Source organism: Ailuropoda melanoleuca, chromosome 2 (genome assembly GCF_002007445.2).
Source record: "Ailuropoda melanoleuca isolate Jingjing chromosome 2, ASM200744v2, whole genome shotgun sequence".
Taxonomy (NCBI): domain Eukaryota; kingdom Metazoa; phylum Chordata; class Mammalia; order Carnivora; family Ursidae; genus Ailuropoda; species Ailuropoda melanoleuca.
Window position 1 is genome coordinate 80,013,579 of NC_048219.1, and position 22,595 is coordinate 80,036,173.

The following is a 22,595-nucleotide window of genomic DNA, read 5'->3' on the forward strand; positions in this document are numbered from 1 at the left end:
TATATTAAAAAGTGTAGTTAGAATTTTGCTTTGATTTTCTATCCCCAGCCCCTACCTTAGTTCTTTCACCACTTCCATGGTAGGTAACCATTTTTATTAATTTCTGGCTTAACGCCCCCCCCCCCAGTGTTTCTCTTTGTTATTATGTAACTAGAGCTCTAACTGTCCCTGTTTTTTTCTTCCACACTGGTTGTATCATTTTATACTCCACAGAAACAAACCTAGTGTGTTTGATGCCTGGAGCAAATAATTTTTAGTACATCACTCTTCTATATGATAAAATTATTTTCAGTAATAACTATGAGATAAAATGAACTATAATAATGATAGAAACAAAATGGAAACATTTTCTTTTATTGAGTGTTTAAATATATAATCATGAATAGTAAAAGTAAATTAAAAATAAATTGTATCTTATAGAAAATATTTACTAAAATATCTCTGCCAGAAAATCATCTTAAATTTCTATTATATTTGATTTAAAAACTCCTGAAGTTTTTCTTCTTTTGCAATATCGAGAGAAAATGAATGATCGTGAACATTGACATTATTTGATCCACCAGTTTATAACCAGACATTCAAATAAACATTGCCTTTTTGGTTTCTTACAGTAACAGCAGCATATTTTGTTGTCTCTCCTATCATTCTTCCAAATTTGATTCTTTCTCCTATGTAAATGTCTATTTCCTTACATTTTGTTGTCGTATAGTTAATGACCTTAACCACAGTTTCCGTGCACTGTTCTTTAAATAACTGTGTTTAAAGCTTTGTGTTTTACGATTCATTGTTTGAGGCTGATTCCAGCTGTCTGGAAATATTTTGGGGTCTGATTAACTCATCTAAAACTTCCTACCAGGAAAAAAACAGATAACCTAGAAAAGAGAAATAGCATACAGCTGTCCTTGTTTATTTGGAATCTATTGTTTCGGTGCAAGGCTGTATCATGGGGGCTTGAGACGAACTGTGCTCAAATGGAGCTTGAACCATTTCAAAACATTACAAAATTAATTTCTGAAATGAATATGTAGAATTGAGTCCGTGTATATCAGAGGCTAAATTGGAAGTTCTCCAAATTAACTTCCATCTATAATTCAATGTTTAAGAAATAAGTAATAAAAACATCTAATATGAGTTTGCATGATGTTATTAAAACACAACAACAGGCACAATTATTTAGAATTAGGAACAACAAAAGATTTTTTTAGGGAATATTTCATTGCTTATATTTTTAAAAAAATTACTGGCACATGATAATAAGCAAGTCAACTTTAAGTTTTGGTTTGTAAAATCTCTATAGACAATGTTCTCTCTTATTGTGGGCACCTGGCATGGTCTATTTCCACCATCCCACTCTTGGTATCCACTGCACCCGCCAACAATGCATAAAAATGCCTGTTTTTTCACAACCTCAGCAATGGTGTCGAGTGTTTCATCATTCTGACGGGTAAGAAATGGTATCTCAGTGTTTTAATTAGCATTTATCTTGTTATGAGTGGAGTTGAGTATCTTTTTAGTTTAAAGGTCATTGCATTTCTTTTTCTGTGGTCTAGTCATTTATTTTGCCTTTTTTTTTTTCTAGTGGCTTTCCACCCTCTTTTCAATTTATAAAAAAAGAATTCTATATTTAAACAGAAGTTATATGGAGGGGAAAGCAGGATACCATCTCTTAGACTAAATGAATCATGCTATGGGAAGCCTTAGTATATAACATGTTATTAATAGAAATCTCTGTTTCCCCTTTAAGGTGGCTGAGGCATATCGTGGCCCTCTTGAGGGACTAAAACAGTCTCATGTGTACTAGTCTGGCAGATCCATACTGGTAAAGCAGTGCTTTTCAGATTGGACTCTTTTCAAATCCATTTTTATACATGGAATTCCTCATAACATGTTTATGAAGGTAGAATCCTGTTTTTCCAAAAATATTTAAACCACTGCTACAGAGTTGTTATTTTAAATTTTATAATACTTGTACCATTGTTCAATGACAGATACACAATTATGGTTAAAATAATTAGAAATCATTAACAAAATCAGTTAAATTGGTTTCTTCATTTATTAATTGAATTGACTAGACATTTTAGTTGAAATAGTTATCACATAAATATAGCCTCACTGCTTAAATATTATTCATTCTTTGATTAAAAAAAGGTGCATTTCATTTTTATAGAGCCAACTATGAATCTTTTTGTATCTCAGTTTTTCATTAAATTTTTATATTAAAAATACAGCATCCCAGAAATAGAACTGAACATGTTTTCATGTCTGCAAATTCCCTTTCAGTTGTTATTAATGTATATATTTGTGTCTTCATAGTTATAAACAAAGTATAGCTACATATTTGTGTTTGGGCTTTTTCTAGGTTTTTTTTTTTTTTTTTAAGATTTTATTTATTTATTTGACAGAGAGACAGCCAGCGAGAGAGGGAACACAAGCAGGGGGAGTGGGAGAGGAAGAAGCGGGCTGTCAGCAGAGGAGCCTGATGTGGGGCTTGATCCCAGAACGCTGGGATCACGCCCTGAGCCGAAGGCAGACGCTTAACGACTGCTCTCCCCAGGCACCCCTTTCTAGTTTGTTTTTAATTGTAAAAATAGTAACAACACTTAAGACAAAAACTTAAGGCACAGTCATTCAGTCTTATCACTAATGACTTTGATTTTTTGCCAATTTGTCTTATGAGATATCATCTAAAATAATCATAACTGACTCTTTAAAAGCCCCTGATAAATTAAGAATAATTTTATTTTCTGTGGTGGTAAAAACATCCTCTGTGCTTCTCTTAAATAGGATAGATAGTATTTTCAAGAGCAGCAAAAGTGGGCTTGGTTTTAGTTTTAAAGTTTAATGAAGTACTGTATGTGAAATTTACTGAGGTTAAGGCACAAGTGAATCATATTATTTCTTGGAGAGTTTAGAAACATTAATTCCAACCGTGTGTATTATAAAAGTGCCTCAAAATGTTAGTAACAGGGTGATATATAATATATGTTTTTGAGGAGCCACAAAGAAGAATTGATGTTAGTCTTGAACTTACCATGGACTTTTTCCAACCTTATTGTGATCAATTTATGTTTTTCTATAAAGCAGTAATTTTTTACTTTCCGCTGTGAAAAATAAGGCAGTTTGTGGCTTATGCCTGCTCCTGGTATTTATTGGTCTTGTTACCTTGCTTAGGTCTCTTGTTTCTTTTTTGTGTGTCACCTGTTTCGTTTTTCATCACGGTAGCAGTATAGTGTAGCATTTGCCTGCAGCAGCTCTAAATTACAAGGTTTTCTTTTACCTTTATCCTAGAGTTCTGGATTTTTACTTTTTTTGTTCTCTGAAGAAAAGATAGATGAAAAAAAAAATTTTTTTTGACCACCACCCCACAACTCTGAAAGATTCTTTGTGTTCAAGCAAATCACATCATGCCTTTCACCATGGACCTGTCATCTTAATCTCTCTTGATTTTGACTCTTTAAGTATCTACTCTTTCTTTTGGAAAGTGTAGAAATCCCTCCCCCCCGCAAAAAAAAAAAAAACCTAAAAGAATTTATATTTGTGTCTTTTTGATGCTGTTGTTTTTCTTTTAATTTTTTTTTTTAAAGATTTCATTTATTTATTCAACAGAGATAGAGACAGCCAGCGAGAGCGGGAACACAGCAGGGGAGTGGGAAAGGAAGAAGCAGGCTCCCAGCGGAGGAGCCCCATGTGGGACTCGATCCCGGAATGCCGGGATCACGCCCTGAGCCGAAGGCAGACGCTTAACGACTGCGCTACCTAGGCGCCCTTGTTTTTCTTTTTCTTGAGACGCTGGGAACCTTTCTGTTTCCAATCTCATTTCTTTTCAATTTTTCAAGTTTTCAACTACACTCCTTGTTTATTAATTGTTCATTTTCTTTTCTCCTTCAGGGACTCCTGAATTTGAATTAGAGCACTCTGCAAATCTACAAGCATTCACTTCATGTCTTGGTTAATTTCTTACGTTCAGTGTATGTTTCTTGAGCCTGCCTCCTGGTTCACCAATCCAATTTTCTGCTGTGTTGATTCTTCTATTACTGCTTCTACTGCCAGTATTACTTGGATTGTGGCTAAATTCATTCCGCACTGGTTTCCGGACCCTCCAGCTGTTCTCTTGTCTCTGTATTCACCACTGTTGCCAGAATGCTCCATCTAAAACACGTCTGGCTATGTGGTTCCCCTGGTAAAATTTTTAGTGACTTCTTCACTACAGAGTAATATTCCAACTCTCTATTTTCCCAGGCAAAGCTTTGTGATCTGAGCGTCCCAGATATTTGACCGATTTTTTAATCAGCCGCCACTCTTTTTACCCCCATGCCCTTGTGCATGGTCTTCCTCTGCCTGGAATGCCTGCTGTGCTTCCTTTTCCATCCTCCCCATCCGTACTCCCAGCCTGGATCAGCTGTCTTTCCCCATCAAACACAGTTGTTAATTTTCTCTTGACTGCATACTCTGGTGCACCTTATCCATAATTCTTAGCTGTGTTTCCTAGTTATGTGTTTATCCTTGTCTGTGATACCATAACACCAGGGCACATACTGCATTATCAGTTTTATAGCCTCAACACCAGCACAGTGCTGGTGTTTTGTTTTATTCCCCTCCTGTCTTTGGTTTTATTTACTTGAAGGGAGAGGCTAATCTCTATCATATCCTTTTATTTTTTTTCTTTCTTATGGGAAATATGTTTTATTGTAGCCAGGCTATTTAGTTATTTTTCTCTGGTCTGTTTTCTTATATGTAATTTACTAATCCGTAAGATGTGGTCTCACAGTCACGTGTCCTAAATCACAATATCGTACTCAATCCCTGAGTTGGGGTTCAGAAACCAGTTCTGTTAGCGATCTGTTAAATACACAGTCACACTGTTCATGCCAGTAATCAAATTACAGGCATAGGTCAACCAGGACTAACTTCTCTAGCCTGATTGTTTGGTCTCAAGCCTGGGCTGATGCTCCAGCTTTGACAATGTGTTTCTAGTTATACAGCCCCGACATTTGAAAGCCAGCTGTACTCAGCCAGGGCGGTCTTCCTCTCCTGTTTTTATTGTTTACCTCCAAGATTATATTGTGCTCTAATTCTTAAACACTTAGAAAAAGGGGAAAAAAACACTTTACAGGTTTCTTTAAAAATGGTATGCTTTGAGGTTTTTTAAATAAACCTCTCAGACCAAATAGAGAATTACAAAGTTGAGCGTAAAAATCATTTAACCTCTCACCATTCAGAGATGAGCACATTTTAGAATACATTTTTGCCTAGAGACACATAAATAGTGTGCACCTGTTTCATAAATGACACTTGGCATTGAATGCCATTCTAGAGCTTCCTCTTTTTTACTCGATAATGTGGTCAGATTCCATGATGCATCGGTATTTGAAGGTGTGTTTCATCATTCACAGTTACTCGCCAGTTACCTGTAGTTGGACACCCAAGTTCCTTGTAAATAATGCTGTGATGAACATTCATCTTGTACATTTGTTTACATTTATGTGCGAAGAGAGCTTTACTAGAGCGCGTCCATCAGAAGATAGGCAAATACATGTTCTAGATATTGCCATTATGCCTTTGAGAAAGGTCGTGGCAACTTACATCCCTATCATTACTGCATGAAATTCTTACTGCCCCGCATCCCAACCAAAGCCATGTTTTTGTCAGTTAATCCCCATGAGCTGAAGACCCCCAATTTACAACTCTAAATTCAGATGTCTTGATATTTTCACATGACGTCTGCCCCACTAGCATCTCAAATAACATGCCCCAAATCATAACCTAATTTCTTGGTTTGATTCCCAAAACTGTTCCTTCCCCTTTCTACTTATTTTTTTTAATGGAATTCAAATTCACCTGATGATTCAAGTTAGACACCTGAAGTGATCTTTTTTATTGTCTCTTTTTCCCTCACTCTTCAGATCATCAAGGCTTATGGGGTCTATTCACAATATCACGTAAATCCAAATATGGGAGACGCTGGAGTTAAGCTCTCCCACAGTTTTTAAAAAGACACTTTGAAAAAATATCCTTTGATGAGGCAGCATGAATCTTTGAGGGATGGAATCAAATTTCTATTTGATTTCTATTTTTAGTATCTAATTTAGTTACATATATGTAAAATTTGGAGATACTTTCCCCACTATTTCGTGTACAGATTTTGTTCCAGCTGTTCAACATACATCTTGGGGATTTTGTCAGCACTGGGATGAGTCCTCCAACGTGGCTTTCCAGGTTGCCCCTCTCCTCCCTTCCATCCAAGTTGCTTGAGATACTGTGTTTTTAAAATCCATGTATAATACTGTCCCAGCCACAAGTACAGTTAGGACAGAAATTTTTCTCTCACTTTCTCTGTTGGCATATATTCATGATCTCATAACCTAAGTATGGACTGAGTCACTTTGTTCAAGTGATCATTGTAAGATTGCTTGACAATAACATCTACCACATGCAACTGTGAAGCCATACCCCAAGGAATAATCACTACATCTTCTCAATTTATTTGCCCACGCCCCCACCCCACTTAGCAGTTGTGTCAATTTAGCTCTGGAAACAGTTGTTGGTTCAGGCTAACATGTCTTCTCCAGACAATACTTTGTATTTTTTTAAATAAAATACTTTGTAGATCATTCTGTAATCTGAGACTTTGTAAGTTTCAAATATAAGACAACTTCTTTTTTAAAAAAGATTTTTAACTTTATTTTTGCAAGTGAGAGAGAGTAGGAGCTGGGGGAGGGGCAGAGGGAGAAGTTCAGCAGGGAGCCTGATGCAGGACTCGATCCCAGGACTTTGGGATCATGACCTGAGCCGAAGCCAGACACTTAACGGACTGAGCCACCCAGGTGCCCACAGCTGCTTCTTCTAAGGATGGTGTTTGGTACTGAAAATCTCTTCCTATATGTGGGTGTATACAGTGAATCTCAAATCTGTCTGCTTTTCTTCTCCCCTACCACTACTGATCTAAATCATCTCTCACCTGGACAGTGACTCTTAGCTTTTAACTGTATGCCCCGGAGCTGTTTTTGACTCCTCCCCCTGTGTATTCTCCAATTACTTTTTAATATGCCCATGCCTGCTCTTGTTATTTCTCCGCTTAAAGCCCATCAGTGCCCTTTCCTGAGTACCTTTCCTATGTCCCTATGTCCCTGGGTTCCACTTGGCTTTTATCATTAGCACACGAACTCTCCAGCTTGATGTAGAACTGTCTAGCCTCTGTGTATAGCATCAGATGTCTGTTGAGGTACAGGGGCTTAGGGAGCCAGAGCAAAAGGCAGCTACATTTTGGGAACTTTGTCACTGTTTCTCTCTGAACTTTCTGTCTCCAGCTCTTAGGAATGGGGAGCAGCAGCTCATACACATTTTATTTTGGAGATCAGCATGTATCATTCCACTCTCAAAGTCACTCTGGTCTGCAGCTTTGAAGTAGGTTTCCCTGCTGCCATTACACCCCCCACTTAAGAACCTAAGACAAAAGAAACATGGCAGTGCTTGGCCAATGAATTCTTCCTGCAGCCTTGTTATGCCCTCCCAGAGCCCACGTGAGCTGGGGATGTCTTTGGAACCCTTCTGAATGTGTCCACCACAGAGTCTGCAGAATGTGTTGGGCTTACAAGCTAGAGCATTGCATACCAGCTTCTGGTATTTTCTCAGCATGGTCCAAATTGCTTTGTATCTTTTAAAGGTAATGTTGGATGGACAGAGATTAACCTTTTTCTTTTTTTTTTTTTTCAAATTAATTTTTTATAGTCTTTCTAATTTCTTTTTCATGGCTACATAGCTTTCCGCTTTTATATCCATAGCTTATTCAACTTTTTAAAAAATTCAATTCCAGTATAATTAACATACTGTGTTATATTAGTTTCAGGTGTACAATATAGGGTTTTTTCCTTCTATTTTTGATTATTTCTCCTCATTTTGTTCTGTATTGGAGACAGAGTTTTGGGGGATTTTTAATTGTTTTTTTGTTTCGTTTTGTTTTGTTTTTTTTTGCTTTTTTTTTCCTTTTTTTTTTGTCTTTTTGGTTAAAGTGACTTATACTGCCGGTAGCTCAGAAGATTCTCGTTTAGTACTTGAACCTAAATTCAGGATTATCAAGCTAGATAGTGCCATTTAGTACTCTTGATTGTGGTTCTTAGAGTTTGGTTTCTTAGTTCTTGACTAATTGATGTTGGAATTTATAGAAATTCCTTTGTCTTTTGGAATAGATTTATTTCTTGCCACTGTTGTAGTTTTAGGGGTGTTGATTTCTTTCTTCTTTCCTTCCTTCCTATCCTTTAATGGGAGATGGGGGACTGGAGATCTTCTGATGTTGACATTTTCTGGAAGGTCCGGATTCACTCATCCTTACAGGTAGGGCAAGTGGGGGAAAGGATTTTTAGTGGAGAAATCTGAATGGGGGATGTGCATAGAAGTGGCCAATTATCCCCCAAAATGTTTCTTTGGAATTTTGACATTTTTTGTAGCCATATTTTGTAAGGATAACTTTAAAAATCTTTTAAAATATGTTCCAGATTATACATAGAGATTAGAAATGAAAATGAGAAATATTTAAATAATTTTGTTTAATAAATATTGATTCTCGCTAGAGTCAGGTCACTTTTGGTGTATACTATAATTTGTAGGACGTTTAACCATCTACTTCAGAAAATTTCTAAGGATTTGTATGAATTCCTGTATTTAGAACCGATCAGAGAAAAAGAGGCTATGAAATTGCTTCTTTACTAGTGATTAACTATATTTAGTCTCCTACCCAAACCCAGAGGTTGAGATTGTTTACATAATGATGTATCTTAAAAATATGAATTCTCTCAGTAGTCATTGTTTTGGTCAGACCTCTAATCACGTCCATCTGTATTCCTGTGCAGCTGTCTCGATCAGCTGTTACAGTGAAACTCTAATAACAGATCTTCCACCTCAAGTCTTGGCCATTCTGGTGAAGCACATAACTTTGATTTGCAGACTACTGAACCCAGTTATTCTGTTTTCAGGGAAAATGACAGGGGACAATAGATGGCTTTGTACCCTCTTGTCAAAAGCATGAAGCATTAATACTGTGATTCAGATATTGGTGTGCCAACCAGGCCCTGGTTATCTGGCATTATGACAGGTTTGCTAATGATTCCTGACATGAGTGTCACAAAGAAAAAAATTGTAAATAGCCACAGGATAGCACTTCACAAATACTGTTTTTCTTTAAGTACTGAATCTACACGATCCCATCAAATAAAAGCTTCAAAAAGAAAAGGACCCACTTTTGATGATTTATTCCTTATTTTTTCCACTCTTTTGTGCTAGGAAGGTTCATTTTACTTTGCTCTTTCTGATAAATGACTTCTTAAGGGAAAATTGTGATTTTTGTCATGTCTTCTCTAGATTGATGATTCCTGTCTTATTTTTGAAATGTAGGTTTTAGTTCTGCAGCTTATCAATTGAGAGTTTCAGTTAAAAGCAAAATGGTTGCAATTTAACCTAGTATGGTGAAAATAATACTTATTTTTTATTATACACCTCTATTTATTTATTTATTTATTTATTTATTTATTTATGAGCGAGAGTGCGCACACATGCACACACGTGAGTGGAGGGGAGGGGCAGAGAGAGGGGGTGGGAGACAAGGAGTCCTAAGCAGGCTCCACAGCCAGCGGAGAACCTGATGTGGGGCTTGATTTCACGACCTTGAGATCATGACCTGAGCCGAAATCAAGAGTCGGATCCTTAACTGACTGAGCCACCCAGGTGCCCCAAGATGTTGATATCTTAAAGAAAAAGCATTTAGATAAAAGCAGCTTTTAGATTAAAAACTTCAGAAATTAAATACTATAATTTATTTAACCAATGGAGTACTTAACCAATAGTATTTAACCAATGGAGCTACCCAGATGTCCCCAAAATAATACTTATTAAAGACAAATGATTAAAAGAAACCTACACAAATAGTCTCAGCATTCACATAGAACTTTGGCACATATTTTGTCATAATAGTCCACCGGGTCAGGCTTCCTTTTCCACTAATGACCTTTGAAGGGCACAGTTTTTGAAAATACAATCTAGTTTCTAAAAGTTTATTCTTATTATAGTAATAGGTTTTCACTGTAAAAAAAAATTGCAAGTACAAAGACCATGAGGAAAATAGTTTTTAAAGAAAATGTTTGAAAAATTACCCAGTAATTATACCCTGCGGTAGTACTTTAAGTATTGTTAAGTATTTAAATATGAGTTCGTCTTATGCATGGTTTTTATTTGCATGTCCTGAGATTGTTTCAGTTTGAGGTCACAATGAATATTCTGTGTTGTGACCTGCTTTTCTCACTTAAAATATATCATGAGCATTTGATCACATTGTTATACTGAAAGCATTATTTTTAATGCTGCTGCTTTATGAAAGGATTTCTTTGTCTTTGAGAATTACAGTAAAAATATTTTCTTCTGAGATGGATTCCGTTCAAAAGTCTATCAGGATAGCAACCACATTATTTAAAGTGTCAGTTTGGTGTGTTGAACAGAAGTATTGACTCAGCACTATGCTAGGCATCGTGGAGAAGAGCGAGGAACGAAACATAGTTCCTGACCTCACACAGGCTTAAGACCCAGTGAGGGAGGCCGAAGTGTGCCCCACTATTCTGTAGCAGGAACCAGCAGGGAGGAGAGATGAAAACAGGAGCTTCTTACTACGAACTTCAGAGTTCTACTTGGGTCTGGGCTTCAAAGAGCAGGTGGACAAGTGGCCAGTGTGCAGACCTTTCGCTCTGACGTTATTTATAGGTACACAACACTGTGGGGTGCCAGGTAGAGTAGACAGAAAACTGAAACCGGTAGGGGTCCTAGTTGGAGGTGGAGGTTCGAAGGGTAGGGCAGGGTGTTAACATGACCAGTATAGTTGCCTCAGAAGTAAGAACATGCAAAGGTACGATGGCATTTTCCTCCTAGACGCCCACTCTTTTTCTTTATAATTCAGATCCCTGGCCATGCATCAGAGGTTTTCTTAGAGAAATGATTGTTATTTGCAAATACATCCTCCACTGGAATACTTGCTTTATTTAAACAAATAAAAACCATCAAAACTTTTTCGAAAGCATGATAATGTGTTTTACTTATACATCATTTGAATATAATGAAGCAATTTCAGTGCTGCATTAACATTGAATTCTACATGTAATACACAGTATTAGGCATTCAGGAATGAATATATTTAGTGAGGTACAGTTCAGAGTTTTTTCAGATGTATAGTCTATCTAAACGAAAGAATTGTTTCTTTAGCTACGCTCTCAGTTCTGGAGGCAGGGAAGGAAGAAAGGAAGGAAAAAAAGGGAGGGGAAAAAGGAAAACCTTTGTTGGGTGTACAGGGCAAGAACCAGATACACAGCAGCAGACTTAACCTCAGATTGCTAGTGACATAGGACCCAGGGAGGTAAGATGAAGTGTGACCCGTGTATTTATGATGGCTGCTCCCAGGAACCAGTGGAGAATGGACACTCCCTTTTTAACAATGTCCTATTGCCATAAATATGTAATATAGGCAAAAAAAGAAAATGTGACCTCTGACAGAGAAAGACAAATACTGTGTGTTCTCTTATTTGTGGAATCTGGGAAAGCCAAACTCATGGAAATAGAAAGTAGAATGTGGTCCTCAGGGGCTGCGGGTAGGGGAAATGGAGAGGTGTTGGTCAATGGGTACAAACTTCCATCTGTAAGATGAGTAAGTACTGGGTGACTGTAACTAGCATGACTGTACTTAACATTAATTTAATGGTACTGTATTATATACTTGAAAGTTAAGAGAATAGATCTTAAATCTTATCACCATAAACACAAAAAAAATGGTAATTATGTGAGGAGTTGGAGGTGCCAAGTAACCTTATTGTGGTAATGACTTCACAGCATATATGTGTATCAAATCATTGTATCGTACCCCCTAAACTTACCTGTGTTATATGTTAATAGTATCTCCAGAAAAGCTGGGGAAAAAAATCACTGAATGTGAACTCCGCGAGCAGGCAGCTTTCTCCTGACTGGTGAGGTGGCAGCTGTGTTCTGCAGGAGATGGCAACGTTGTGTGATTGCTTCAGCCTGGGTTTCTGCAAACTGTAACTCGGGACAGTACTGGACACTGACTAGTTGTAAAAACTGAAATGGCTCAAAGGATTCCAGAGTATTTCTTGCTTTTCAGATTTGGGACTGAGTAAGAATTCTATATGTTATTTTAAAAATTCAGTAAGTTCCTACGTGCCTGTAATGACAGAGGCATAAAGATTTATGTAGGTATGGGTCTTCCAACTTTATAACTGTGAATGTCGATATGGAAGACAGAACAGAAATAATGAGATGGCATTTGAAGTACAGAATGTAGAGGTGGCCAGTAAGAACATATCTGTAGTTGTTAGCTTAAAGCAATTATTAAGGAAGGGCCTTGGTGTCAGACTTAAGTTGTTGATGTTCTTATTGTTGTAAGGTGCTAGCCAACCCACTGGTCCCTGGAACTCTTGTCTCAGCTTGTGGGAACTCTTCCTCACTTTCTAAGAACCAGCTATACTGGATTTCTCTGCCTTCCGGTAAGCGCTGTGTTCTTTCCCACCTCGAGTAAGTGTCTTTGCATGTCCCACTCCCTCAATCCTCCCCCCCCCCACTTTTTTTTGGGCCCAGCTGGCTCCTGTTTATCCTTCAGGTTTCAGCTCCAGTGTAACTTACATGGTGACGTCATCCCGGGCTGCCCTGACTTAGGATCTAGATTGCAGATTCCCACAGTGCTCTATGCTAATCTGTCCTGATGCTCTTGTGTTTGAAAAGTCTTCTTCAATGTTCATCTTCCCTGCGAGGGTTCAGGTTTCATTTGGGTGCACTCTCATTCCCTGCTTTACCCCCTACGACCCAGGACTTGGTTCATCCTTGTTTACACAGTAGCTGCAGCTGTTTCAAGGAAGGGTAGGGTCTTAATGAGAGAGCTCTTATAAGCTCGTACTCTCATAAGCTTATGCAAGAGAAGAAATTCATCAAAAGATATAGATAGAGACAGATAGGTGGGGGCCAGGCACTTAGCTCCAGTATAGGTTCTGGAGCCGGGCTGACTGCGTTCAGATCCCAGGTCTGCTACCTTTAATGATGTCACCTTGGCCAAGTTACTTAACCTCTTTAAACCTCAGTCCCTTCTCTGTAAAGTGGGAATAATAATAACACCTACCCCAAAGGTTTTCATGAGGGGCGAAAACATGTAGCATACAATATATATAATGATACTTCTAAAATAAGTTCTGGTGATCTCTATTTCCCATCCTCTTCTCATTCCTACATCTTCCCTCTAGGAAAAGCAGAAGGGTTTGGGGGTTTTTTCCTGCTTGGATTTGTTATCCCCAGTGGTGCTAGAACACAGTAGATATGAATGGTTAACTTAGCCTTATTTTGTATTTTGGTATGACCAGATACCATTTTGTGAACACGTTTAAAAATATTAATAAATAGAGAATGGAATTTAAGGAATTAGCATATAAACTATAATTAAACCTACTTTTAAAGACTTATAGAGCATGCTGCTTCAATGAAAGTTTGTTTTAGTGTTTTGGTAGTCAAAATCTGTTTCATTGTTTAAGAAATGCAGTTTAGGATAAAGTTGTATATAGACTACTAAAAAGTGCTTTATCAGGGGCACCTGGGTGGCACAGCGGTTAAGCGTCTGCCTTCGGCTCAGGGTGTGATCCCGGCATTGTGGGATCGAGTCCCACATCGGGCTACTCTGCTATGAGCCTGCTTCTTCCTCTCCCACTCCCCCTGCTTGTGTTCCCTCTCTCGCTGGCTGTCTCTATCTCTGTCAAATAAATAAATAAAATCTAAAAAAAATAAAAATAAAAAGTGCTTTATCAGGTGAGCTCTTCTAAAATTCATGTATTCAAGGATGGAGAGGGTCAAATGAAAAATCAAAAATACAAAATTCAACTGATTCACTCATTTTGTGTGCTAGGTACTAGGACTAACTCTGTAAAAACAAACCATGGCTTGGCCCTCAGCTGACAAACCATGGACTACATTCCCTATGTTGTACCTTTTATCCCTGTGACTTATCTACTGTATCCCACTCCCCCTTATCCCCCTGCCCTCTGGCAACCATCAGTTTGTTCTCTGTGTTTATGGCTCTGTTTCTGCTTTTTGTTTCTTTGTTCATTTTTGTTTTTTAAAGATTGCTTGATCGATGTGACACAGAGAGAGAGCACAAGAAGGGGGAGTGGCAGGCAGAAGGAGAGGGAGAAACAGGCTCCCCGCTGAGCAAGGAGCCCAAAGCAGGACTCAATCCCAGGACCCTGGGATCACGACCTGAGCTGAAGGCAGATGCTTAACCAACTGAGCCACCTAGACACCCCAAGACTAGAGATTTCTAAAAGAAAATTATATGAGGAAATTCTTTCTGGGGACACAGAATGCTCTGAGCAGCTCACATTTTTTAAAAGATATACATGATTGACAAATGGAAGGAGCACATAATCACATTTATACACGTAGACAAAATGCTTTGAAGGTTGTATCTGGAGCAAGAGCAGCAGGAAGGAAGCGGTGGGCTCACTGTCACAAGATGTTGTTAATGTTAGCGGTTTGTAGGCAGAAATCAGACACATACCATTCTTGCTTTGCTTCCATAATCTAGAACTAGCAAAAGGAAAACAAACAGCCCAAAGTGGGGGAAATTAAATTTTTAAAAAATGAGAAGATAATAAAAGGTTCATTCACTTTAAATGAATTTACATCTTCAGAACTCAACTGCATTGCCTCCCAGGAGTTAAAGGCACCAAAGACTTGATCTCAGAGCTATTGTCAGTATTCTTTATGAAATCATGGAGAATATGGAGAGTACCAGGAGACTGAAGAGAGACAAACGTTCCATTTTCAAAAGGTGTGGAGTAGATTGTAAAAACCCAAGTCAATTTCCTTTACTTGAAACTGTGGCAAAATTTGAAGAGATTGAACAAATATAAAATATTTTAAGTGTTTAGAAAAGAATGGGATGATCACCATGAATCAATGTGAATTTGTAAGAATAAGATATGCCAAATTCATCTCATCCCCCCCAATTTTATAATTACTACTGGATTAAGGAATAGTAAAGTCCCGTACCATCTAGACTTTAGGAAGTGGTTGGCAAAGTCTCTTAGACGATCCTTATGGCAAAGGCAGTGAAATGTTGACAATTAGAATGGTTTATAGCTTGTTGAATGGCTAGTCCCATGGTGACATGCCATAGGGTTTCTCTAACTTAAAATCAGTGTCTCTATACACACATTCCTCAGAGATAACCTCTAGTGAACATTAATTCGCATTTATTCAGAAAGTATGGATCTGTAGTGATGCGTTCTTTTGACTAAGGATTTATAGGTTGAAACTTGAGTTTCTGGATTTAGTCATATGATTGAGATTTCAGTTGTAGACTTTTCCCCACCTGAGCTGTTTGTAAGATCTATAGATCTGTTTTTAAGTTTCACGAATAAACTTACAAATCACTTAGAAGTCAGGGAATAATCTTTTTTTTTTAAATGATTTATTTATTATATTATGTTAGTCACCATACAGTACATCCCCGGCTTCCGATGTAAAGTTCTATGATTCATTAGTTGCCTATAACACCCAGTGCACCATGCAATACGTGCCCTCCTTACTACCCATCAAGTCAGGGAATAATCTTAACACGTAAAGCAAAGCCTGGCTGGGTAGGAATGCTAAATTATGAAGAATCTTTTTCTCTTCCTTGTTTAGCAACAACTGCATTAACCCCAAGTAAATGTTTTTCATACCCTTGAAATGTCAAGTTTCTGTGAAACTCTGCCTAAATAAAAGGCTGACGTTTATATACAACTTGATAATGTGGATATACTCAGCAGTGTTTTTGTGAGTTAATGTTTCTGTTGGCCCAGTAATTCCACAGTCATCTGCCTCATCAGGATATTTGTACTTTTTTTTCTTAAACAAATTCCCTGGAGTCCTACCAAAGAGGGAACCATAATATTCTATCCCCTTATAGAAGGTCTTTTGGTTTCTTGAGGCAAGGAAGTCCATGATGACTCCTATATCCATTATATTTTACTATTATTAATCTGAAAGAATGCCAACCCCACATATAAGTTGTTAATCTTTTATAATTGACATTTCACTGATACTTGTAATATTTTGTCTCCAGCCTTGAAGATGTGTGATGACGTTTTTGAATGACTTGCACATTTTAAATAAAATATCACATTTATGAAATTGCCCCTCGCCCTTTTCTTGGCAACTATTCATCTCGGCATTGCATCCAGAACCCCAGCAGGGGTTGTGGGTGGTAATTGAGAGTGAGTACAGTTCCAGCCCTGATATTCCTAGGTACCATTCTTCAAATCTAGTTCTTTCTGCTTTAACTGGCCTCTCAGTCTTAAGATCTTGTAGTCCCTTGAAATAGGAAAGAGGTGTTTTAACTTCATTTCCACCTTAAGAAACCCCTTTATGCTGTAACTTGTGATCTATGACTTTTATTATGGCTTTGTCTTTCATTATATCTGATTTAATGGCTGTTATTTTAATGTATTAAAATCCAATCTGTGTTCTCAGCATACCATATCTTTTAGTAAAATTTCAAATTAAAAAACAAAGAAAATCTTGAGTTAAAAAAAAGTGTTGACTCAGATTGTCTTCTTGAATTACAGAGGCATTATCCTTTATCCAAGCTAACTATATTCATGAAAATATGTTGGATAGTGGATTTTTACATGTTGGAGCCAGTACTATATTATTTTAAGTGGGAAAAAACAATGATGTGTTCTCTATTCAAAAACTCCGAACATCCACAAATACCGCTAAAACTTTTAAGCACCTATATAATAATCTATCAAAGCTTTTGTACAGTGTTTATGACAAAGCATTTGGAACACATCTACCTAATTTTAAAAATATTTAACAAATTCATTATTGGATATGTTTTTGTTCAATAGGAAAGGAGACTATACAGTTTTTTTTTTAATTTAAATTCAATTTAGTTAACATATACTGTATTGTTAGTTTCAGGGGTAGAATTTAGTGATTCATCAGTTGCACATAACACCCAGTGCTCATTACATCCAGTGCCCTCCTTAATGCCCATCACCCAATTACCCCATCCCCCCATGCACCTCCCCTCCAACAACTCTCAGTTTGTTTCCTGTAGTTAAGAGTCTCTTATGGTTTGCCTCCCTCTCTGTTTTCATTTCATATTATTTTATTTTTCTTTCCCTTCCCCTATGTTCATCTGTTTTGTTTCTAAAACTCCACATATGAGTGAAATCACATGGCATTTGTCTTTCTGACTGACTGACCTATTTCGCTTAGCATAATACCCTCTAGTTCCATCCACGTCATTGCAAATGGCACGATTTCATTCTTTTTGGTGGCTGAGTAATATTCCAGTGTGTGTGTGTGTGTGTGTGTGTGTGTGTGTGTGTAGATATATAGATATATATATATCTATATCTGTATATATCACGTCTTCTTTATCCTTTCCTCTTTCGATGGACGTCTGGGCTCTTTCCATAGCTTAGCTGTTTTGGACATTGCTGCTATAACCATTGGGGTGCAGGTGCCCCTTTGGGTCACTATGTTTGTATCCTTTGGGTAAAAATACCTAGTAGTCAGGTATTGCTTGCAACAATCTGTCATTTCCTGACTTGTTAATTTCAGCCATTCTGACTGGTGTGAGGTGGTATCTCACTTTAGTTTTGATTCGTATTTCCCTGATGATGAGTGATGTTGAGCATTTTTTTCATGTGTCTGTTGGCCATTTGTATGTCTTTTTGGAGAAATGTCTGTTTGTGTCTTCTGCCCATTTCTTGAACTGGATTATTTTTTCTTTGGTGTTGAGTTTGATAAGTTCTTTATAGGTTTTGGATACTAACCCTTTATCTGATGAGTCATTTGTGCATATCTTCTCCCATTCCATAGGTTGCCTTTTAGTTTTGTTGACGGTTTCCTTTGCTGTGCGAAAGCTTTTTATATCCTGATGAAGTCCCAACAGTTGATTTTTGTTTTTGTTTCCCTTGCCTTTGGAGACGTGTCTAGCAAGAAGTTGTTGTGGCTGAGGTCAAAGAGGTTGCTGCCTGTGTTCTCCTGCAGGATTTTGATGGATTTCCTGTCTCACATTTAGGCCTTTCATCCATATTGAGTTTATTTTTGTGTATGGTGTAAGAAAATGGTCCAGTTTCATTCTTCTTCATGTGGCTGTCCATTTTTCCCAGCACCATTTCTTGAAGAGACTCTCTTTTTTCCCATTGGATATTCTTTCCTGCTTTGTTGGAGATTAGTCGACCATAGAGTTGAGGGCCTATTTCTGGGTTCTTGAGACTATACAATATTGATTATGAATTATGTTTTCCTTCCACCCAGCAATGAGCAAGTACTGTGATAAAAATAAGAAATGGCATAATATGGTTCCATCTAAATGGAACTCGGGTTGGTAGAGCCCCTGGATGCCTGGCAGAAACCATTTCTGTGACCGGGGATTCTTCTGTGTTATCTCCGTAAATATCTTTCAGGCTTTCTTCTTTGATCACAGAGGGGTCCCCCTTCCTCAGCATCTATTTTTGGCAAGGCAAAACAGGGACTTCTTGGTTTGTGTTTATTAGTTAGGATCCGAATGTTATCTCTAAACTTTAGCAGCACCCTGGTTTCCTGCTTGTATTAATACCCTCTCATCTGGTTATGCTTGTGTATACCTGTGAGAAAAGACCAAAAAGGGGGGTTAGAAATGCTACATTATGGAATAATAGTTAAAAGAATGAACTGATCTGTAGTAACCTTTTGGCTTATCTATCTTTGTCATAATTAAGCTGTTCCAAATAAAGCAAAGAGTATATTTTAATTGCCTAGCCATTTCTTAACTCGATACAGTAATCCATTATGTTTTAGCATTGCCCTTTTGTAATCGTGTGAAGTCTTATCTAGTGAATAGTGTTTGGATTGCTTTGGTTTTCATTTTAAGTTCAGCCTTTACTATAAATTCACTGCTACCAGATTTCTGCAATCCTCTATTTTTCTGCTTAACATTTCTTTGAGACCTCTAATAGTCCTCTTTTTATCTCCCATTTTCCCCACAAATAAGAAAAAAAATTTCATTCTCTTATTGAATCACATTGTATCTAGGAGTTTTCTGACAGACAGAAGATGCCTGTTCAGTCAGTGATAGACAGAAGGCTCTGAAATACAGCCCCATTTGGTCTTTTAGAAGATCAGAGAGCTGGCCAGTGTAGGTTGAAACATGGTTAGTGGGGGGTGAGTGAATGGGTTTGGTCAGAGATGGCCAAAGCTAGACCATGTGGAAGTTTGGATTTTATTCCAAGTGCAAAAAGAAGTCATGGTGGCGGAGGTGGGGGGGGGTGCTACTAAACAGAGTGGTGATTGTCTGGTTTATGTTTAAAATCTTGCTCTGGCTTCTGTGCAAGTGGTGGGAGCCAGAAGGAGGCAAGAATGAATGCAGGAAGACAGATTAGAAGGCTGATGCAGAATTCAAGGTGGGAAATGATGGTGGCTTAGATTAGGGTGGAGGCTCTGGAAATGGAGAGAAGTGGGCATGGGGCATGTTTTGGAGGTAGAACTAACAAAAGTTGCTAATGGATTGGATCCAAGGGATAGAAGTGAACAGGAGAAATCAGAAACTCCTGATGATTTCTAGCTTTTGGGTCTGTTCTACTGGGTTGATGGTGCCATTATTTGCTAAGACAAGGAAAACTAGAGCAGAGGAAAAATTGGGGGAGGGTGGAATTAAGAGTTCTGTTTTGGCTATCTGAAATTTGAGGTGCTTATTTGACTTTCAAATATATCTGCAGTGTATATGAATGAGTTTGATGGCTTTGGAGCTTGGTGGACGTAGATCAGGGATGGAGACATGGTAAGAACCTAGAAGTTATCAGTATTAGACGGTATTAGATGGTATTTAAAGCCATAGATGGAAATTATCTTGGGTATTTGTCATATTCTCTGACCTATACCTTGTCCCTCCTCTACTATTGTAAAATTATGCCCACATTATGTGCTATAGGTATATATTATTAATTATAATACTATAATAATTTGTTTTTAGTAAAACAGTGTTGTTTTTAGTAAAATACTCTGGTTTCTTTTTCCTGTCTATAGCTAAATGTTTAAGGGTATTCAGTCGCTAGCATCAGTATTTAATTGGAGATCTAACAGTTACGTGTTCTGTCTTCTGTGGTTTTTTTCACAGGTAAAGTCATTAATAAAGATTTGCGACATTACCTGAGTCTTCAGTTTCAGAAAGGATCAATTGACCACAAATTGCAGCAAGTGATCAGAGATAATCTCTACTTGAGAACCATTCCATGTAAGTATGAGATTGAATAAAAGAAAGGAGGCCAATGTAACCTTATTTAACTCATCAAACATGTAGAAGTAATTCAGTAGAGTATCTCATATCAAATTGGGAAGACTGAGTTGGGGCACTAGGATGAAACAAAAATTGGATAAGGAGAAAAGTTTTCCAAGGACATGCAGGGTTTTTGTTTTTAAAGTAGAAAAACTAGAAGATTCTATATTGTAACTTTAAAAACAGTCGTTAGACTTGAAGAGTTTAAGACTTTCTATGTACATTTTGCTAACTAAATTTTCTTCCATAAATCAGTTCCAAATGTTCATTCAGTAAGAAAGCTTTTTTTGCTCTCAGTGCCTTGTACACTGAGAATAAACATTTTTATATTAATTATTAGGACATTACTAATTTTAAGATCTGCCCCTCCCCCAAAGGAAAAAGGAGGAAACGCAGTACCTTCTTTGTAGTAATCCATGTTGAATTTTATCTAGATGTTTGTATATCTATTCCAGTCTCGGTTGTTTTCATAGGACCTGGTGGTGTGGTGGTTGTTGTAAGGATGTCGTGTGTGTGTGTGTGTGCATGCATGTGTGTGTTAACACATGACAAGAAACCATGTATGCTTACATTTTGGCTTTAGTTAGCACAGTAAACAATAAAAAAATGTTCTGGTTTGTTTTCCTTTTCAATATATTTGTAACTTCTTATAGATAGTAGCTCTTATAATGGCTCTGGAATTCTTTATTTCTTTTTCTTGTTATTTACTCTTACAGTGTCCAGTGTATCACCAAGCGTGCCCGATTATACTCCTTAAATACCGATCCTTCTGCACTGCCTTAGACGCTCACCCTTTCTTGCCTGAACTTTTTTTTTTTCTTTTTTAACAGATAATAATATGTAGGGGCAAAGAGCTAGGTGAAAAATCTTGATCCTTGGACAAGTTACTTGATCTCCCTGAACCTCAGAATCCCATATATAAAATGTGAATAACAAGAGACACCCCATGTAGTTCTAAGAATTAAAATGAGAACATGAGTGCAAACCACCTGTCCTCGAGTAGGCCCTCAGTGTCTGTCCTCTTCCCCATTCTAGCTGCATCCGCACCTCTGTCCGGTCTGTAAGTGCACGTCCAACTCTTGTCCCTCTACAATTTATCCTTCAAAGTCTCTCATTGAGTAAAAGGCCAGACTCTTTAACATGGTATAAAATGTTTTGGGTTTTGTTTTTAAGTCCAACTCTATATATGATTTCCTCCTGTAAATCTACCTGGTGGGATTTCAGAATTGCAACTCTTGCCTTTTTTTCTTTGCATTTGCCTGGTATATCTTTGCCTGTCTTTTTATTCTTTCCTCTTTCTGAAAGCTCTTTGTTTTACAAATAGTGTTGGACGTCGTAGCCAATGTGAAACTTGCTTTATATTTATTGATGTGATCCATGTCTTTAGTCTGCGTTTTGTCATGGTTTTCTATTTTACCCATATGCACATCATTTATATAAATACCTTTCACCCCCTCATCCGTTTTATTTGATCTCTCTCTTTTTAGAAAGGTTTGTACCTTGATTCTAACGGCTACCTTTACACTTTTATGTAGTACTCTGTTCCTCCTCCCTTCCTTTTTTTGTTTTTTCCCCAACTGTGAACAATAGTAAGTGATCTAGTTATTGCTTCTTACTCCTTCCTTCTCTCTCCCATCATCTGACTTGAAATAATATATATTTTTTTACCCCAAAGATAATCAGCAAGCTTACTCCACTTCACATATGCTTTCCTCAATTCCACTGTTATTTTGGTACTTGACCTGTGTCTATATTAACAAAACAAACAGCCATTACATATTGCACTCTCCCCTTTATTATCATCGTTATTCTTTATTCTGTGGGCAAATACACATCAGATGTAACTACCAAGTCTTATGTTGCTGTTTCTTCCATAACTGTGGTTTCCTAAAGCTGCTTCTCTACTAGATTTCCCAGGAAACAGTCAGAGGATCATTGTAGTTGGTCTGTGGCCTTTATACTTTCAAGTTTGTTTGGATATATATGAAATCTTTGCCTTATATTTTCTTTCCTTGATTATCTTAATTCTGTTAGTCCATTATCTGACTGTCTTCTGGCATAAAGAGAGCGTTGCTCTTTACAAGTCTGAAAACAATCGGATTTTCATTCCCTTATAAGTAACTTGGTACCTGGCGTGCGTGAGGTGTCTCGGGGTAGCATTTTTAGTTTCATAGCTCTAGAGCTCCCTCTTCCCTTGTTAAAACAAGTTAATAAAAATATGTACTTGTACTTTCTGCTGTACTCTGCACTTTTACTT

At 37.5% G+C, this 22,595-nt stretch overlaps 1 protein-coding gene across 1 annotated transcript in view; it reads left to right on the top strand.

Annotated features, from left to right (window-relative positions):
- The window catches only part of MAGI3 (membrane associated guanylate kinase, WW and PDZ domain containing 3), a 242,410-nt gene that overhangs the window by 126,070 nt on the left and 93,745 nt on the right, over positions 1–22,595 (top strand). The window contains exon 2 of the mRNA XM_002918254.4: positions 20,180–20,296. Within this exon, the coding sequence (XP_002918300.1) occupies positions 20,180–20,296 (117 nt within the window). The remainder of the gene's footprint in view (positions 1–20,179; positions 20,297–22,595) is intronic.